Source organism: Pleurodeles waltl, chromosome 7, assembly GCF_031143425.1.
Source record: "Pleurodeles waltl isolate 20211129_DDA chromosome 7, aPleWal1.hap1.20221129, whole genome shotgun sequence".
Taxonomy (NCBI): domain Eukaryota; kingdom Metazoa; phylum Chordata; class Amphibia; order Caudata; family Salamandridae; genus Pleurodeles; species Pleurodeles waltl.
The window spans coordinates 1,023,262,974-1,023,284,408 of record NC_090446.1 but is presented as its reverse complement, the minus strand read 5'-3'; the positions used below and the strand labels follow the sequence as shown (position 1 = coordinate 1,023,284,408).

The 21,435-nt window shown below is 47.0% G+C and overlaps 1 protein-coding gene across 2 annotated transcripts in view; it reads right to left on the bottom strand.

Annotated features, from left to right (window-relative positions):
• Positions 1-21,435, bottom strand: part of ABCA5 (ATP binding cassette subfamily A member 5) — a 1,006,180-nt gene that overhangs the window by 73,850 nt on the left and 910,895 nt on the right. For both annotated transcript variants that reach the window (XM_069199839.1, XM_069199840.1), the window contains exon 35: positions 13,338-13,457. In XM_069199839.1, coding sequence (XP_069055940.1) covers positions 13,338-13,457 — 120 coding nt within the window. The remainder of the gene's footprint in view (positions 1-13,337; positions 13,458-21,435) is intronic.

Below are 21,435 nucleotides of genomic sequence, written 5' to 3'. Positions count from 1 at the left end.
CCTGTCATCACACAAGAAGAAATCGTTGCCACCATGTAGCGCATCCACTCAGTGTTGACTGCAGGGACTGCGACTGTGTTAGAAATGGGGTCTTTGGTTGGCAGTCAGGTTACCCTCTGTCCAAGCAAGGACCCTCACTCTAGTCAGGGTAAATTACACACAATCCAAATTATCCTGTGCCCACCATCTGGTAGCTGGTCACTGAGCAGTCAGGCTTAACTTAGAAGGCAATGTGTAAAGTATTTGTGCAATAAATCATACAATAATACAATATAGCACCACAAAAATACACCACACAGTGATTAGAAAAATATATAATATTTATCTGGATAAATGCAGGTCAAAACGATTAAAATGCAATAAGTATATGTTGAGATTTCACTGAAAAGTGATATAAAGTGCCTTAAGTCTATTTAAAGCAAACAAAGTATCTGGTACGCGTGAAAAATCTCTGCAAAGGACCGCAGAGGAGGAGATGTGTGGAAACCAAGGAGTGTGCGTCAATTCCTCGGGGCGCACACGGCGATGCATTTCGTTTTCACGCTGGGGCGGCTGTGCATCGATTTCGTGGATCCTCTTCGGGTTGCGGGGTTTTCAGATGCCCCGGGGACGATGTGTGGATTTCCAGCGCTGCTAGGATGAAGTAACAGGAGCTGCGCCAATCCTCTCTGGATATTGGGCTGCGTCGTTAAAGCTCGGCTGTGCGTCAATCCGGTGAGGCCGTGCATCAAATTTCTGGTCGCTACGCAGGCGCTGCATCAATCTTCTCGTTGCGAAGTCGGGCTGCGTCATTCTGGTTCGGCGTGCGGTGAAATTTTCACTGTGGTGCAGGCTGTACACCATTTATGGCAGGCTGCGCATCGATTTTCACCGCACAAGGAGTCCTTCTTGCAGAGATGAAGTTATTTTGGTCCTGAGACTTCAGGGAACAGGAGGCAAGCTCTATCCAAGCCCTTGGAGAGCACTTCTTCACTACAGCCAGAGAGCAGCAAGGCAGCAGTCCTAGACAGAAAGCAGAGAGGTGAGTCCTTTGAGCAGCTAGGCAAGTCATCTTGGCAGGATGCAGGTTCAGGTTACAAGTTTCTTCTCCAGGAAGTGTCTGTGAGGTAGAGTGTCTACCCCAAGAAGTGTCTAAGTTGGTAGGGTCAGAGACCCTGCCTGAATACCCAAATGTGCCTTTGAAGTAGGGGAGACTATAAAGAGTGGCTTAGAAGTGAACAGGGTCCCTTTCAGTTCCATCCTGTCTGCCAGGGTCCCAGTAGGGGGTGTTGCAGTCCTTTGTGTGAGGGCATGCTACTGTCCTTTGACATGCAAGTGTCAAGCCCTCCACCTTCCCAGCCCAGGAAGACCCATTCAAAATGCAGACGTATGCAAGTGAGGCTGAGTATCCTGTGTTTGGGATGTGTCTGAGTGAATGCACAAGGGAGCTGTCAACTAAACCTAGCCAGATATGGATTGGAAGGCACAGAAGGATTTAAGTGTAGAGAAATGCTCACTAAAAATAGCATTTCTAAAATACTAATATAAAATCCAACTTCACCAGTCAGTAGGATTTTCTATCACCATTCTGGCCATACTAAATATGACCTTCTTACTCCTTTCAGATCAGCAGCTACCACTCAAAACAATGTATGAGGGCAGGCCCAATGTTAGCCCATGAAGGAAGCAGGCCTCACAGCAGTGTAAAAACAAATTTAGACGTTTTACACTACTAGGACATGTAAACTACAGGACTTTTGCCTACACAGCACCCTGCCCTATGGGTTACCTACGGCATACCTTAGGGGTGTCTTATGTGCATAAAAAGGGGGGTTTTAGACTTGCCAAGTACTTTTAAATGCCAAGTCAAATTGGCAGTGAAACGGCACACACAGGCACTGCAGAGACAGGCCTGAGACCTGGTTAAGGGGCTACTTATGTGGGTGGCACAACCAGTGCTGCAGGTCCATTAGTAGCATTCAATCTACAGGCCCTGAGCACATATAGTGCACTCTACTAGGGACTTATAAGTAAATTAAACAGTCCAATTGGGTATGAGCCAATGTCACCATGTTTTAAGGAGAGAGCATATGCACTTTAGCACTGATTAGCAGTAGTAAAGTGTGCATAGTCCTAAAGCCAGCAAAAATGAGGTCAGAAAAAGAGGAGGAAGGCAAAAAGTCTGGGGATGACCCTGCAGAAAGGCCATTTCCAACAATCGGTAACATGATAACACACATTTTTATGCCTACATCACTTTCGCAACCTTCTCAGATGCTTGGAAACATGACAATGCCCTCCCATTGCTTGCCACTACAGACCAATCTCCCTGCTACAATTCCAGATCAAGGTCTTGGAGAAAATCCACAACAGACGCCTGAACAAATACCTCAATGACCACTTAGTCTGGTTTTTGACCCAACCACAGAATGGAAACTGTCATCATTGCCACCATGGATGATGTCTGCATGGCTTTGGATGGAGGAGAAACAGAGGCCTCATCTTCCTTAATCTCCCCGCAACTTTTTACAAGGTCTCCCACCACATCCTCTCCCAATGCCTACACAAAATCAGAATCCAAGGATAAACACAAATAGATCTGCTCCTTTTTGACTGAAAGGACACAGTCAGTCACCACCATACACCTCAGATACCCACAACCTCATCTGTGGAGCTCCACAAGGATCCTCCTTGAGCCTGACCCTCTTCAACTCATACATGATCCGTCTAGCTAGCATCATCTGTTCCTACGACATCAACATCATCTCCTACACTGACAACACGCAACTCATTCTCAGCCTTCCAAAGAACAAACCCAGTACCCAGATCAAATACAATGCCCGCATGACTGAAATTGCCCACTGAATGGAGACCAATTGTCTTGAAATGAACAACAACAAGACCAAAATCATGATCTTCACCTGGCAGGCCTCGAAAAATCTACACACTCACTCGCTATGGAGAGCCATATTTTATCAGGTCGAGCTATTGTAGGACCTATTCGCCTCTTCTGGTGAGTTGATAAAGAACAGGTGTTCAGTACAATCAGAAAGTGAAGAAGCAATAAAGACACCTTTAAATCTTGTTCTCAACTTGTCACATTTGTTCTGTGTTCAGAAACAGAGCTCAAAAGTCAGTTTGTTTTCTTACAATTACTTTTCCTTCTTTCTGCAGAGTTTTAGGATTTTGTAAAGTGAACTGTGTGACCTGCTGTACAAGGAGTGTGAAATGAAAGACTGTAGGGTGTCAGTTTTTTCCTAACACCCAACATTTAAATAATTAGGTCAACAGCACTAACATTTCAAAATATATTTAAGCAGTTGCAAAAGACCATTTTATGTACTTCTTTGTTATGAAATAATATTTTAATAGGTTTAATATGACGAAAACAAATCAGCACACCTTACTTGGTGATGTGCAAATGATAAATATGTTTCCTGAAACCAAATTTTTACAGATTATTGCAGTTGTGTCTCATGATGCATAAAAGGGGTGAGGTGGAAAGGGGGGAATGACAAACAATACATAAAAAAAAAAACATACCTTACTCTCTGCCTCTGCCACGCCGCTCCTCGTCACAGCAGGCACAGGGTCCAACCCTGCCCTGTGGCGAATCCTAACGCTGCTTTCATGGTGCATACACAATATAGTTTTAGCAGTAAAGCTGCAAGTTAGTGGGAAGGTTTTTGGACATTTCTTAGAAATTTGCTATCGGTAAATGACAGTGTGCTACCACATCCTTCTTTAGTAATATATGTATTAAAAGTGAGTGTTTAAACATAAACTGAGACACAGTTCTGTCCTGATTGCAATGTCATTAGTAAACTAAGAGGCAAGTCATGGATTATGTGTACCGTATATGTGGGCTAGATTCTTATTATACCTTGAGCAAACGTTTAGTTATTTTATCAAACAGAAGAGGATTTTTGTACAGCAGAAATGCTGAACTCACATATTAGAAGGTGCACTCAATGTGAGAATGATTGACAACAAAGTTATCCACAGGTGAGGAAGCAAAACTGATGGGTGGAGATGAGGAGCCGGGAGCACTCAGTCAATCACAAGATTCAAGATTGCTTAGTGGGCAAACCTGTTAGAAACGCTCAGGAACAGTAGGCTCCTAGTCTCTAGGCACGAGCTACCTTAAGGGTTCCTCCAGTGCCGCATGGGGGGAGACAAACTATTTCAAGCTTACAAAGAAGCCCAGCGGGAGGGCTAAGATACTATATGAATTGGTGGGTACGGGTGGGCTCAGGGAGGCCAGGATATGTGCAGCGACAGAAGATCGAATGAAGTTTACCACCACACAATCCTCCTCCCATAGCTTCCTATCCGAGTCCACCCAGCCCACCCTACGAACCATGATGACTGAGTCAGAAATACCCACTCCCACATTAGAATGTCGAAATAACCAGTGTACAACCTTGTTTATTAACTCTTCAATGGGCTCTGGTAAAGAGTTTAACCGTGGTGGGACATCCCCCAAAACCACCATGTATGTGGTGGCTTCCAGGGCCAAATCGATTATCACCTGTTGTTTAGAGGAGAAAGTGAGGGTGTTAGTTGAGACCTACACTTGTCACCAGAAGCCGCTTGGGCCAAAGGGGCACCACTAGAGCACACAGAATTTCGTGAAATACGTCCTGAAGGAGACAGGTCCTTAGAGAGAAGAATGGAACTGCTGGTAGGACCTGCATCAGACAGGGCGTATGTCGCTGATGCTGTTACAGTGCACTGTCCACCCTTTGGGGCTCCCCCCTTATTAATGTGACTCCTCAATGAGGAAATGTGATATTCAATTAGAGATAACCTAGCCAAAATGAGGTCCGATTTATCGCTGAGACATTTCCTGAGCTCTGACAGAAGACTCTCTGAAGGGCTATCTGGGCCCAGAGGGCAGGGGCCCTGCACCACGGTTTGAGCAGCAACAATAACGAACATAGACATCTGATTAGAAGCTACCACTTGTCTCCTTTGCTTACATTTGGGACTGACAATCGGACTGGAGGGTACAGGCTGTGAACTATCCTCTACTACCCTCCCTTCCTTTCCCCTAGGGAAGAGGCAAGTCCTACTGATCAACCCCCCACCCCTATGTCATTGCTAGTTTCTCCCAGACCAACTGCCCTATATGGCGAGAGTGTGCCACCAGGGTGAGGGAAGGGAGGAGAGGATGAAGGAAGACTGTCCATAGTAAGCAACCGCCTTCTTTCTGCTAGCTCAATCGCTTTTAAAACCACCCCTACAGCCCGATTCAAGAAACCCTAAATAATGGAAAATCAAGGGGCAGTATGCAAATCATTGGATTAAGAGTGTGTGCTGCTTGCCTTCTCCAGGACGGATTCTCTTCCCAGTACCCCTCAAAGGCTAAAAGCCAGTAATTTATTGAAAATATTCCAGTTTCTCCTCTGTGGTGTATCTGCATCATTGTGGGTCACCAATAAAGTCCAAGAAGTAAATGCCCAAGATCAGTGACTACAGTAACCCACTCAGACAACAAGGGAAATAATCCTGTTCTTAAATCTTGAGGTCATGGGTGACAGAGTACCGTTAGATCAAACAAAGTAGGAAGATATCATGCACTAGAAAACCAAACCTCGAGGGGTGGCCCACCTCTTCCTAGCACTGACTGGCACAGGATGGGCTTTGCAAGGGCACGCCCTGCACTGCGGCGGAGAATGAGCTATATAATACCAACTGAGGAAGGGGCATCCTCCTGGGGTCCATGGTACGCTGGGACATGTAGTCAGCTCACAAAACCGCTGACACAAGTCCCACACTTCAGGGTAGAAGAACGCTCTATATAATGCCAGCAGAAGATGACTCCCAGCCAGTGGAGATGATGGGTCCGCCTCCTGGGGCCCAAGGTATGGTGAGAGATGCAGTCCGCTCCCAAAACCACTGTCACCAGTCTTGTGCTGCAGGTAAGAAGAACACGCTATATAGGCCAACGGAAGACAACTCCCAGCTGGTGGAGATGAAGGGCCTGCCTCCTGGGGCCCAAGGTATGCTGGGAGATGCAGTCCGCTCCCAAAACTGCTGTCACCAGTTTTGCGCTGCAGGGAAGAAGAACGCGCTATATAGGCCAACAGAAGATGACTCTTAGCTGTTGGAGCTGGAGGGGCCACCTCCTGGGGCCCAAGGTATGCTAGGAGATGCAGTCCACACCCAAAGCTGCCATCCCCACTCTCAATCTCTAACCCAGCACTTGCATCACACCACACCTGTAGGAGCTCCACATACACAATTGAGCACAATTCAAACTTCCCGCTCACAATTTCAAGGCACTATATACTACTAACCCAGCATTCCTCAACAATCACATCTGTTTTCACAAACCTTTCAGACACCTCAGTTCATCCAGACTTCTATTTGCACAAATCCCACACATGCGCAAAACCAATCAGCAGTTGAGCCTTCTCGTACATCACTCCTCAAATTTGTAACAACTTGCCGCTACACATATTAGCCTCCTACCCATTTCTTGAATTCTGCAAGAAGCTTAAAATCTGACTGCAGGAAGCTGGCCTGGTGTGTGGTGGGTACCTAAGGTACTTACACCTTATACCAGGTCCAGGTATCCCGTATTCGTGTAGTGTAGGCAGTGTCTAGAAGCTAGATTCTCTAGAGGTAGCTGTGGATGAGCAACCAATGCTTATCTAGGAGACATGCAAAGCTCATGCAATACCACTGTAGTCACACAGCACTTACACACATGAGAGAAAACACTCAGTGTTACAAAAATAAAGGTACTTTATTTTAGTGACACAATTAGCAAAAAGTACTAGAGAGACAACACTCCAACAGGAGGTAAGTAACACACTTAGTATGTACAATAGTGAACAGAAATAGGCATACAAAGCAGTAAAAAACAGTGCAAATAGCAAAAGACGATAATGACCCTGTGGAGAGCCCAAGCAATATACAAAAAAATGGAATGCAAATGTAGGACCTCCACCTAGGTAGGTGGAATGTGTAGAGAGAAGCTGGGGGAACTAGGAAACCCCAAAGGTAAGTACCACAGTGCCCACAGTGATCCAGTTACTGGATTTTCCCCAAACCAACCACAAGGACTAAAAAGAAGCTAATGCAACACCCAGACCAGACAGCAAGGAACCAGTGGTGGATTCCTGGAGAGGAAGACCTGAAAAAGAAGGGAACCAAGCCAAAAGTCGCAGGAGTGTCCAGTGGTGGCAGGGGCCACTACCCATCCATCTGGGGTTGCCAGAGTTGGTCGACGGTAGGATGAAGACGGTCAGCAGTGGAGGCCTGGAGCCGGTGAAGAGTTCCTGGAGGATGCAGTCAACGTCCCACGCTGGATGGAAGATTGGAGTCTGTCTGTGGTGTGGAAAACCCACCAACAAGCCTTGGCAAAGGCAAGACTTGCGGTAGAATAAATGTGGAGCTGCCAGGAACCAGCAAGGTCCAGGAGGAGTCAACCCATGGAGGGGAGTTTCAGGGGACCCTCAGCAATGCATAGAGTCCACAGAAGAAAAGGCCCACTGGAAGAGGACCCAGGAGTCACAGAGGAGCCCATGCAGCACAACTGAAGAAGGGTCCAATGTCGCAGGAGAAGCATGCAGAGAGCTGTGTGTTGCAGGATGGAGTGCTGGGGGTTAGGGCTACACGGAGCCTGGAGAGCCCTTGGAGGAGATGCCAACAAGCCTTGGTAGCTGCAACAATTGCAGTGAAAAGTGTGGTCACTCCAGACCACCACCCGTGATGCAGGATCCACGCATCTCAGGATGAGAGGATAAGAGGAGATTCACACAGCTGGTTATCGTTGCTGTCGATGCCTGCGGATGTAGAGGAGTGACTCCTTCACTCCAAGGGAGATTTCTCATGCAGACTGAAGACTTGCCACCCTCAGAGGATGTACAGCTGGGGAAATGTTGCAGAAGCTGGAAGGAGCCATGGAAACAATATTGCAAGCAGATTCTTCATTGTGGATGCAGATTGCCTTGTCCTGGAGGGTCCAGTTGCAGTTTCAGTGGCTAGAAGTCAAAGTAGAAGCTGCAGAGGAGTCCTGCTGGAATCCTGCAAGTCGAATCTGAGAAAGGGAGACCATAAATAGCCCTGGCCAGGTGACCACCTATCAAGAGGGGGCTCTGACGTCACCTGGCCACCCAGATGCTCCCTGAGGCATATCCCCACCTTGGATTCAAGGTGGCAGAATCAAGGGACCCTCTGGAAGAGCTCAGGGCACCATCCCGGTGTGGTGATGGACAGGCGAGTGGTCACTCCCCTTTTCATTGTCCAGTTTTGCGCCAGAGCAGGGACTGGAGGTCCCTGAACAGGTGAAGACTGGTTTATGCACGGAGGGCACCAAATGTGCAATTCAAAGCATCCAGAGGCTTGGGAAGGCTACCCCTCCCAAGCCATGCAACACCTATTGCCTCTACTCCCAAAGGAAAACCTTTGTTCTGCCTTCCTGTGCTTGAGCTGTTCAAACAGCAGGAGGGCAGAAACCTGTCAGAGGGATGGCAGAAGCTTGGGCTGCCCAGAACACCCCAGAAAACTGGTAGGAGCAATGCTGGGGTCCTCTAAGGAGCCCCCAGAGTGCATGGATTCATACTTCCAATACTGGCAACAGCATGGGGTATGATTCTGACATGTTTGATACCAAACATGACTAGGTTCGGAGTTACCATTATGTAGTTGGACATAGGTAGTGACCCATGTCCCTACACACATACAATGGTGTCTCTGCACTCACGAAGTCCATGCAAATGAAGCTGGAGTTCATGGGGGCAACTCTGCTCATGCAGGCGTGCCCTCACACACAGGTACTTGCACCCTGACTTCTGGGCTAGGAGTGCCTACCCTAGGGGTGACTTATAGTGACCTGGTGCAGTGACCTGTAGTGAATAAAGGTGCATGCACCCTTTCATGCAGGCTGCAAAGGCAGGCCTGCAGATACACTTTGCATGGGCTCCCCATGGGTGGCATACTACATGCTGCAGCCCATGGGGGACCCCTGGTGCCCCAATGCCCTGAGTACCTGAGTACCATATACTAGGGACTTACAAGGGGGCACCAATATGCCTAATGTGGAGTGTGTGTGGTCCAAGCAACCAAAAGTAAAGGGAGAGAGCATAGTCACTGGGGTCCTGGTTAGCAGAATCCCAGTGAACACAGTCAAAACACACTGACACTGGGCAACAATTAGGGGTAACCATGCTACCAAAAAGGCTACTTTCCTACTCTGGCTTTTCATGCAGTCCCACTAGGCACTGGGTTTCTCTAGACTTAGACCTGTTCAGCTCCAGGATAACATCCTAAGTAATAGGGTGCTCTAAAGATAGGCCTAACATAACATAACAACATAACGTAACATAACAAGAAGGCACTCAGATTCAGGAAGAATTCTAAACATGTTGAATCTATTTTCAAGATCCAGCATATTGAATCTTAAAGTACCTCATTGTTAGAAATGGGGTCACTGGTTGGCAGTCAGTTTGCACTCTGTCCAAGCAGGGACCCTTACTGTAGTCAGGGTAAAGGAGAAACAAACCAGGGTAACCCCCACTCACCCTCTTGGTAGCTTGGCACAAGCAGAAAGGCTTAACCCGAGAAACAATGAGTATTTGTACCAACACACACAGCAATACAGTGAAAACACAACAAAATGGACACCATACCAGTTTAGAAAAATAGGTAATATTTATCTAAATTAAACAAGACCAAAACGACAGAAATCCAACATATACAAGTCAAGATATGAGTTTCAAAAGAATAAAAGTCTTAATCCTTAGAAAACGTGTGTCGGAAAAGTCAGCGATGCGTCGGTTCCTTACTCGCAAGCAAGGCCACGCGTCAATTACTTCTCTCCGGTCGGGGATGCGTCGTTTTTCTCCCTCTCAAGAGATCGATGCATCGATTTCTGGACGGGGCACCTCGGACCCAGGCAGGCTTTAAATTGATCTTTTATCCCCAGTGATATTGCGTTGAAATCCGGTTGCATGGTATCAGAAAACCGCCTTGTGTGAGGTTGGCGTCATTATCACCCTCCGTAAATGGGTGTTGCACGTCATTTCTCCAGCTGTGTTGCGTCGATCTCCAAGCTGGATGCAGGTAGAGCATCGATTTTAGCTGCGAAGCCAGCAGCATGTCATTTATTAGCCATGTTGCGGAAGGTGCGTCAAACATTTCCCCACACAGCGGTGTTTGCATAGATTTCAGTCCTTTTCCACCAGTTTTACCTTTCAAGGGCACAGGGAGTGAATGTGACAAAACTGGGCAGGGCAAGAGTCTCACCAGAGAGTCCAGGTGCTGGCAAAGAGAAGTCTTTGATTGTTCTGAGATTTCAACTACAAGAGGCAAGCTCAACTCAAGCCCTTGGAGATTCTTCTCAAGCAGGAATGCAAAACAAAGTCCAGTCTTTGCCCAGGAGCAGCAACTGCAGGATAGTCCAACAAAGGACAGTCACAGGCAGGGGCATCATTTCTCGTTGGCAGAGGTTCCTCTTGAATCCTTGAAGAAATCTAAAATTTGGGGTTTTGGGGGGTTTTGGGTCTACTATGTAAATTCCTTTCTACCTTTGAAGAGGGCAAACTTCAAAGGAAAGTCTCTGTTGTTCACAAGATCCTGCCTTGCCCAGGCCAGGCTCCAGGCTCACACCAGGGTGTTGGAGACTGCATTGTGTGAGGGCAGGCACAGCCCATTCAGGTGTAAGTGTCCACTCCTCACTCCACTCTAGCTCAGATGGCCCATCAGGATATGCAGGTTTCTCCCCAGCTTCCTTTGTCTCGCTTTCTAGAGGGGATTCATAACAGCCCAACTGTCACTCTGGCCTAGACAGAGAATCCACAAACAGGCAGAGTCACAGAATGGTTTAAGCAAGAAAATGCTTACTTTCTAAAAGCGGCATTTTCAAACTGACAATTTAAAAAACAACTTTACCAAAAGATGTATTTTTAAATTGTGAGTTCAGATACAACAAACTCCATATTTCTATCTGCCCCCAATGGGAATTTGCACTTAAATATCATTTAAGGGCAGCCCCCATGATAACCTATGAGGGAGCTAGGCCTTGCAACAGTGAAAGCTGAGTTAATCAGTATTTCACTGTTAGGACATGTAAAACACACCAGTACATGTCCTGCCCCTAAGATACACTGCACCCTGCCCAAGGGGCTACCTAGAGCCTTTCTTAGGGGTGCCTTACATATATAAAGAGGAAAGGTTTAGGCCAGGCAAGTGCGTGCACTTGCCAGGTCGAATTGGCAGCCTAAAACTGCACACGCAGACACTGCAGTGGCAGGTCTGATCCATTTTTTCAGGGCTACTCATGTGGGTGGCACAACCAGTGCTGCAGGCCCACTAGTAGCATTTTATTTACAGGCCTTGGACACCTGTAGTGCACTTTACTATGGGTTTACTAGTAAATCAAATATGCCAATCAGGGATAACCCAATTACACAGTTAATTTACAGAGGAGCACTTGCACTTTAGCACTGGTCAGCAGTGGTAAAGTGCCCAGAGTACCAAAAACAGAGTCCAGCACACAGTCAAAACATGGGAAGCAGAGGCAAAAAGACAGGGGATGCCACGCCAAGGATGCCAGGTCTAACACTCATTGTGTTCTGCAGGCCGATCCCTTTATTGAAAAAGGTGTTCAGAATAAATGAAGGTTATTTTGATAACAAAATTGTGTAGGCTTCTTTTCTACAATGTGCAAGCTTGTGTATATTTCACAAAATCTGTCACACTATGGCATTTCAAAAAGGTATGTTAATAAAATGATGGTTAACTTCTGGTGAGTAACATTTTCATTATAATCTGCTCAACCCTACTGTATAACTTGAACGGCAATATGTGTCTTATAGGGTATTTTATATTATTCCATTGGCACAGACTGTACCTATAAATGTAATTCCCCACAGGTTTCATTCTCAAAGTTACTGCCAATTCATAATAGACACCAACTTTTGCAGTTGGTTAGAGTCAAAGGATATTACAATTACTAACTCTGCAAATGCCCCTCAATCCAACACTGCAACCAGAAGTTTTACAATGGCATAGTTAAAACGGTAGAGCAGCAAAGTAGAAACCCGTTCCCACTCAGCCACCAATAGCCTGCAGCAATGTAGAATGAAGTGATGCTATGCTGCAAATGCAGAAAACATGCACTATCAGTGAGAACATATGGAATGAAAAGAAGAGGCAGTGGTTAACCAGTTTTTTGAAGCACAGCTCCATGTAGCTGCTGTTCAACAACAGAACTATTCAGTTCAGTGATGCAGCAGATGCAATGAAAACACAGATGTGCTTCCTCATGTCAGTTGCCATCAGCTAGGGTGACCAAGCCTTGCTTTTGAGGAAATTATGGGTATAAGCAACAGATGGTTAAAGGGGTAGGGTGCCTTACTGGGAAAACTGTAAAAACTAAACAATGTCAGTACTCACATTCCTTCCTTTCCATTAGGAATCAACTAATTTGTTTGGTAACTAAGAGTTGTGTATTACGACTGGGAGATTCAGTCTGATTAGCAATCCGAGTCTGGGCTTTAAACAGGGGCAGCCCCTTCACTAAGGCAGAAAAGCATCGACCCACTGCTGAAAGGCAGCAGAAAGCAGAAAAAAATAATAATAATAAAAGTATTTTATCATAATGTATTTTTTCCCTTAACCACTGCCAGCTGGCCTGGTCTAGGGCAGGGCGGGGCCAGTATCCTCTGCGTCAGCAGTGGGAGGAGGAGTAGTCAGTACACTGTAAGTGCGTATATCAGTTTGGCTGGCCGTCTTAGTGTTTGACAGTCGGGTAGAGAACCAGTGCAGGCTCCCACTCCCTAACTGAGCCGCATTTAAGCCCGCTCAGGCCAAGCCCAGCGCTTACCGCTCATGCTGGGTAACAGCATGAGAAAGGCCTCTAGATTGGGTGTGGAGGGGAGCAAGCAGAGAAGAACTGAGGTGGAAGGAGCAGAGGAACATGGAGGGCCAGCAGTTAAGTCTTTTTTAAAAATTATTATTTCCCCCCATCACCCCTACTCTGCGTGCTACACCACCAAACCTTCCTGGCAGCAGCCGCTGCTGGCTTTAAAGCTTCATTATTAGTTCTAAAATTAATGTTTGTTAAATATCTAATTACTTTAATCGATCCAAAGTTAAGAGTGCATTGGATTACAAAGTTTGTCTGAGTCCGAGAAGTGTAGTTTGGTACAACATGAACATTCTTAAAGTGATCTGTCCATCCCACACCAGTCCATTTGGTGTTCCCCTTATAAACTACCTTTAATGAATAATATCTATATGCTGCTTTGGATGTAAACAATAATTTATCACATAATTATAAGAACATAATTTCTACGTGAAAGGTTTGAGATAAATATATCTTGGCAATGTCGGTTTACTCTCACCTTAATTGTCCGGATACCATGATAGCTACTCGATCACACACTGCATCAGCCTCCTCCATATAATGAGTTGTTAAAATAGCCGATCGTTCTTTGCTTTTAAAAGCAGTTCTTATGGCTCGCCTTTAAAAATAAACAAAATAAAGCAAATCAACAACACATTGAGCCTGTGCATTGAAAGAATTATAAATGCATAAAAGTCAATAAAACAGCTGATGAAAAGATGACACAAGACACGGTCAGTGAAGACAAGTACTTTAATCTGAGCAAGTAGAGTGGGTGCAACCCTGCACCCTGCAACTGTCTTCCGGAAACTTGTGACACTTCGGAATGAACCAAAACAACAAGAAACACTGTCACACTCAATAATAAAACTGTGCATCCGAGTGAACTCCCAGAGAAAAGACTGAGCCACAATACTAATTAAAGAACAAGTTACTTACCCTTGGTAACACCTTATCTAGTAGAGTCTCCATCTAGCCACGCCAGACTAGATCTGAAAGTTTTTCGGGAGCTGTACCGAGGTGCTGGTAGGTGGTGTCATTCAGCTCAGCGTGGCATAATCTGCGCTGGAAGTGACGTGTGAGGTGCCTACATAGGGGCCACCTAGGCATGCGACTTTCCACACCAGTAGCACTGAGCCACAGAGAACACTGACCACTGGTGTGGAAAACTAGGGCCCTGAAAGGGGAAAGCCTTGTCCCTAGAAATCCGGTCACAGAACAGGGAAAATAGGTTGGTCGGTAAAGAATCTGCAGCTTGATAGATTCTCTACTAGATAAGGCGTTACTGAAGGTAAGTTGTTCATCTGAGAGATACTTCAAGCCGTAGATTCCTTACTTTAGGAGAGATACCCAAGCAATACCTCCCCGGAGGGGGTCTGTGAAACCAATTCATACTACAAAATCCCTGCAGGACCGAACGTGCAAAATGCCAATCCCAATGGACTAGTCTGTCCATGCAGTAGTACTTGGTGAACCTGTGCAGAGAAGCCCATGTTCCTGCCTGGCAGACGTCCAGGGCTGGAACTCAGCAGGATAACACAATGGACACAGCTTTCTCACTGTTAGAATGAACACACAAGCCCTCAGGAGAGTTGCTTCTTGACCAATGCGTAGCAGATTTTACTGCAGAGCATGATTCATCAGAAGATGGTCTATATCTGCACAGCCTTTCTCTTCTTCGCTCTGACAGATCCCACAAACAGTCAGTCATTCACCCAGATTTCATGTTGTCAAGGTAGAAGGACAAAAATGTTTTGGGTCCATATGGTGAATTCGCTCCTCTTCCTTGGAGGGATGTGGAAGAGCATAAAAAAGTAGGCAGAGTGATGGATGTGCCTACATGAAAGGGGGTGATGATTTTCGGCAGAAATCAAGCTCCAGTTCATAGAACCAGTTTGTCTGGGTAGATGTCAAGGTACGGAGGCTTGGCTCACAAAGCGTGAAGCTCACTGACCCTCCGGGCAGAAGTTGTTACCACCAGGAAGGCTGTTTTGATGGTAAGAAGCCTGAGGGGGCAATTATGTAATGGCTCAAAGGGACAGCACATAAGAAGAGTTAGGACAAGTTTAAGGTTCCACCGAGACATAATGAAGGGCCAAGGTGGGTCTGTTGTAGCCCTTTCAACAACCTACTTAATAAGGGGGATTTGAAGAGGGATGGTTGATCTGGCAACCACAGAAAGGCTGAGATGGCAGAAAGATACCCGCTAGGGTGCTCAGGGCAGAGCCCTGCTGGGCAAGAGAAAGGATGAGGATCTGAGAGAGGGGAGCAGAGAGGGTTAACCTATTTCTCCACACACTATGCCTCAAACTTGCTCGACTGGCAGGCGTACACAGTCTTGGAAGAGGGACGCCTGGCTACCAAGATAACATCACACACTTTGGGTGCAAGGTTGAAAGCTGACAGGTTCGGATAGAGAACCCTCTACTCCCTACTCCTAAAGGCAGCTTGATCTGAGGACCAATGGCCATGCTCAACAGTTTGGGATACCAAACTCTCTGAGCCCAGTCTGGATTCACAAGGATGACCTGGGTCTGATCATTCTTGATCTTTTAGAGAACTCTGAGTAGGAGTGGAATGGGTGGAATGGGTCCTGACCGCCACGCAAAACAAAAAATGTCTCCAATCAAGAGCCGCTTTGGAAACTCCAGTGCGCAAAACTGCTGACATTGCATGCTCTCTGCAGTGGGAAATTATCTAACAAAGGCTCTCCATACTGCTGAAAGAGACCTTGCACCACCTCTGGAAGGAGGCTCCATTCATGATGTGCTAGGCATCTTTGGATGAGTTGGTTCACTCTGGTGTTCAGAGAGCCTGTCAGGTGTTGAACCACCAGGGACAGGCACCGGACGTCCTAATAAAGGGTCCACGTCCCCTCCCACTCCGTTTGTTGAAGTACCACATGATGATGATGCTGTGGAATTCATGGACAGATTATTACACGATCGCCCGCCACCTTACGCACCTGCACTAGCCTTCCCCTTATTGAAGGTAAAAAGGCTTTCAATGCCAGCCAGATCGCTTTCAGCTCCAGAAGGTTGATGTGATGTCTGGATTTTGCCTTCAACAGTAAATCATTAAGGTAGATGAAGACTGGTACCCCTGACCTCTGAAGATGAGCAGCAACAATCATTTCTTTGATAACCACCGAGGGGCAATGGTAAGATCAAAGGGAAGAATGGCAAATTGAAAGTGGTCTTGGCCGACCGTAAAGTGCAGGTAATGCCTATTGGCAGGCAGGACGGGAATGTAACAATAGGTGTGACTCCCCAGTGAGTGCAGAAGGTCCACCGTAGTTTGGAGGTGGGAGACAGCAGCCTGGGACGAGCCCGCATTCATCATACTGGTCATCACAATAGGGAAAGACTGGAACCCCTCATCACCGCAAATGAGCTGCAACCACTGCCATCACCGTGGTGAACACCCGAGGTGCGCTGGTAAGGCAAAAAGGGAGCATGGCAAAAAAGTGTTCATGGCCTACTGTGACCAGCAGGTAACGTCTGTGGGCAGGCAGGGCAGGAATGTGGACGTATGAGTCCTGAAAGTCCAACGCTACCTTCCAGTCCAAGGCAGACAGAACTTGAGCGAGTGTGAGTATTTTTAACTTGTCCTTCAGGAGAAAGAAATTGAGAGGGCACAGGTGTGGATGGGATGTAGATCTCCATCCTTCTTGGGCACAAGAAAGTAGCGGGAAAAGCAACCATGACCTACTTCTGGCATCTGCATCCTCTCTAGGGCTGTCTTGGCCAAGAGAGCCATTGGTTCCTGGTGGAGTAAAGTGGGATGGTCTTTAGTTGGCCTGTCGCAAGTGGATGGCCTGGGTGGAAGGTTAGTCACAAAGGGGAGGGAGTAGCCCCTTAAGACAATCTGAAGAACCCATTGGGCGTGATGTTACAGATCTCCAGTGGGACAGGTGATGGCGTTTCATGCTTCCCGCTGGGTGCCCATGATGGTAAGAGGGCAAACTAAAGGGGTTTGGAGACTGTGGCTGCCAGAGTGGTAGTGGACTGGTCTGACGTCGGGCTGCCTGACCCATGGGGTCTGTGGGTACTGCATCCTCAGCCACAAAGAGGGTGGGAAGCATGCATACCCTGATAGCTGGGTGTGAAAAGACATAGCATTCGCGGTCACAAAGCAATTTAGCACTGCGATGCGATTCGCAAATAGGAAGGGAACACCCCTTCCTATTTGCGAGTCGCATTCACAATTTGCGAGTCGGTACCGATTCGCAAATTGTGAATGTGCATCGCAAAAGGCTTTTTGCATGTGCCAAACTGCAATTTTCAGAGTTTGCACCATGCAAACAGCTTTCTACATCTGGCCCTATATTCCCTTAGGAGGTAAGTAATACACAAATTATATACACGAGTATGTAGAAATAGCTGTAAAAACATTTAGAAAACAGTGCAAATAGTATCACAATAGTTAGACGTGGGCCTGGGGGAACACAAACCATATACTAAGAAAGTGGAATGCGAATGTCTGTTTCCCACCTAGGCAAGTGTAGTGTGTAGCGGAGCGCTTAGACTATTAGAAAACACCAAAAGTAAGTAATAGAACCCACCCCAGAGCCCAGGAAAGCAAGAGTAAAATACAGTAACTTTCCTAGAACACACAAGAAAACGAGAAAGAAGATTATGCAAGAACCAAAAGAGACTGCAAGACACCAACAATGGATTCCTGGACCTGAAGACTTGTGAAAGAAGGGGACCAAGTCCAAGAATCACAGAAGAGTGCAGGGAGAACAGGAGCCCCTGCTAACCGTGATGAAGGTGCAAAAAAATAAATGAACCACCGGTGAAGAAGAACAGTCACAAATGCACCCAAGAAGAAGGATGCGGGTTCCTGAGCGGTGCAGATGATGTCCCACACAGGAAGGATGATTGCAGTCTGGTTTGCATCGCCAGATTCCACTAACAAGCCTTGGCCACGCAAAGCTTGCGGTTAGCGGAAAATGGAGCTCCCCGGGACCAGGAGGGACCCAGTGGCCTCTACTCAGGAAGGGGAGGCAGAGGGGGCTCTCAGAAACTCAGCGAGGCCTCAGAAGACCAGGCAGCGTGCACAGGAGTCCTACAGCACGAGGACAAAGAAGGTGCAAAAGGAGGCCCACGCAACACTACACAAAGGGATCCCACGCTGCCGGAGAACCACACAGGAGGCTGTGCGTCGCAGGAAGGAGTGCTGGGGGCCAGAGCTGCACGGTGCATAAATAACTTTGTGGAAGGATGCCAGCAAGCCTTGGCAACTGTAAACTATGCGGTGCACAGTGGTACTGTCTTGCGTGGGGAGGCAAGCTCTTACCTCCACCAAAGTTGGACAGTTGGACTTCAGGACCATCGGGACCACTTCAGTCCACCACTCGTGTTGCTGGATCCACGCACTTCTTCAGAAGAGGGGACCCAAGCCATCGGTCGTCGCTGCAGAGGGGTGCCTGCTGAAGCAGGGAAGTGACTCCTTCACTTCAAGGGAGATTGCTTCATTCTTTTGTTGCAGGTTGAAGACTGGCTGTCCTCTGGGGATGCACAACCGGAAGACAGTTGCAGGCAGGAGCTGAAGATACAATGTTGCAGAAGTCGTTTTTGCTTCTTTGTTGCATCTGCAGAGTTCCTGGAGGGTCCAGATGCAGTTTCTTTGGTAAGAAGGTGAAGTAAAGGACGCAGAGGATTCCTGTTGGAGTCTTGCAATCTGAATCTGAGGAAACACCCAAAGGAGAGACCCTAAATAGCCCTGAGAGGGGGATTGGTCACATGGGTAAGCACCTTTCAGGGGAGGGCTCTGACGTTACCTGCTGGCACTGGCCACTCAGATGCTCCCAGAGTTACCTACCACCTTCGAATCCAAGATGGCAAAATCCAAGGACCCTCTGGAGGAGCTCTGAGCACTACTCCTGGGGTGGTGATGGGCAGGGAAGTGGTCACTCCCCTTTCCTTTGTCCAGTTTTGCACCAGAGCAGGGACTCGGGGTCCCTGAACCGGTGTAGACTGGATTATGCAAGGAGGGCACCTTCTGTGCCCTTCAAAGCATTCTCAGAGGCTTTGGGAGGCTACCCCTCCCATGCCAGTAGCACCTATTTCCAAGGAGAGAGGGTATAACATCCCTCTCTCAAAGGAAATCCTTTGTTCTGCCTTCCTGGGCTTGATCTGCCTCCCTCCACTTTATGGACACTGTTTTTGTTGTTTTAGGACTCTGCGCACTTTACCACTGCTAACCAGTGCTACAGTGCATATGCTCTCTCCCTTAAAATATGGTGACAATGGTAATACCCAATTGGCTTATTTAATATACTTGTAAGTGCCCAGTAAAGTGCACTACATGTGCCCAAGGCCTGTGGATTAAATGCTACTAGTGGGCCTTCAGCACCGCTTGTGCCACCCACCTAAGTAGCCCCTTAACCATGCCTCAGGCCTGCCATTGCAAGGCCTGTGTGTGCAGTTTCACTGCCACTTCTACTTGCCATTTAAAAGTACTTGCAAAACCTTAAACTCCCCTTTTTCTACATATAAGTCACCCCTAAGGTAGGCCCTAGGTAACCCCTAGGGCAGGGTGCTATGTAAATAAAAGGCAGGACATGCACCTGTGCAGTTTATATGTCCTGGTAGTGTAAAACTCCTAAATTCATTTTTACACAGCTGTGAGGCCTGCTCCTTTCATAGGCTACCACTAGGACTACCCACATATACTGTTTGAGTGGTAGATCCTGATCTGAATGGAGTAACAAGGTTATATGTAGTATGGCCAGAATGGTAATACATAATCCTGCTGACTGGTAAAGTTTAATTTAATATTACTATTTTAGAAATGCCACTTTTGGAAAGTGAGCATTTAACCTGCACTTAAATCTTTCTGTGCCTTACAATCCACATCTGGCTAGGTTACTTGACAGCTCCCTTGGGCATTTCACTCAGACAACCCCAAACACAGGATGCTCATTCACACCTGCACACATCTGCATAATGAATGGGTCTTCCTGGCCTGGGACGGTGGAGGGCCTGAAACTTACATTTGAAAGTGGCCTGCCCTCACACAACGGACTGCCAAACCCACTACTGGGACCGTTGCAGACAGGATGGAACTGAAAGGGGACCTGGTGCACTTCTAAGCCACTCTTTAAAGTCTCACCCACATCAAAGGCACATTTGGGTATTTAAACAGGGCCTCTGACCCTACCAACTCAGACACTTTTGGACAAGATACCACTGGTGAAGAAACTCTGAACCAGAATCTGCAACCTGCCAAGAGGAACTGCCTGGCTGCCCAAAGGACTCACCTGACTGCATTTCTGCAAAGGACTGCTGCCCTGCTGTTGACCTGCTGCCTGGCCACCCTCTGGCTCTGCTGAGAAGTGCTCTCCAAGGGCTTGGATAGAGCTTGCCTCCTGTTCCTTGAAGTCTCAGGACCAAAGAGACTTCATCCTGCAAAGAACTCCTTGTGCAGCGAAAATTCAACGCAAAGCCTGGCAGAAACGATGCACAGCCTGCATCGTGGTGAGAAAATCACCGCACGATGAACTAGAACGATGCAGCCTGGCTCCTGGAGAGGAGATCAACGCAGCGCCATGTTGCGACCAGAACTTCGACTTACATCCCATTGGATCGACGCAATGCTGAGCCGGAACAATGCAGCCCAACTTCCTGCAAGAAGAATCGACGCAGCGCCTGCTGTGCAACAGACATTTCCACGCATCACCCACCGGATCAACGCAGCTCCTGTGACTTCGTCTTGCACACCCAGGATTTCTCTGCATCGTCCCCGGGGTGTCCGAAAACCCGGCAACCCAAAGAGGATCCAAGTCAGCACGCCGGAAATAGACGCACAGCTTTCCCTGTGTGGAAAATTATCTACGCATCGTCTGTGTGCGCCAGGAGGAACCAACACACACCTCCTCATTTTCCACACATCTCCTCCTCTGTGGTCCCTTACGGAGAATTTGAACGCAAACTTGTTGCTTTTTCAAGACTAAAGACTCTTTTTTCATTCTCTGAAGTGATAGTTTACCTTGTACTTATCAAATCTTGATCGTTTTGACCTGCATTTAACTATTATGTATTTTTCTCAACACTGCGTGGTGTATTTTTGTGGTGCTATACTGTGTTGCTGCTTTATTTATTGCATAAATACTTTACATATTGCCTTCTAAGTTAAGCCTGACTGCTCAGTGCAAAGCTACCAGAGGGTGGGCATAGGATAATTCGGATTGTGTGCGACTTACTGTAGGAGGCTGGCCTGGCTTATAGTGGGTAACTGATGGTACTTACACCTTGTACCAGGTCTGGTTATCCCTTATTAGTAGATAAGTAGTGTTCTAGCAGTTTAGGCTGATAAAGGTAGCTATAACAGAGCAGCTTAGGCAGAACTAGGAGACATGCAAAGCTCCTACTATGGCACTTATATCATATAGCACTATATCATAAGATTCCAAATACTCAAAAATAAAGGTACTTTATTTTAGTGAGAATGTGCCAAAAATATCTCAGAGGACATACTCCCATAGGAGGTAAGTAAAATACACAAAATATACACACAAACCAAAATCAGGTAAGTAAACAGTTAGAAAAGTAGTGCAAACACTGTAGAATATAATAGGATGCAATAGGCCT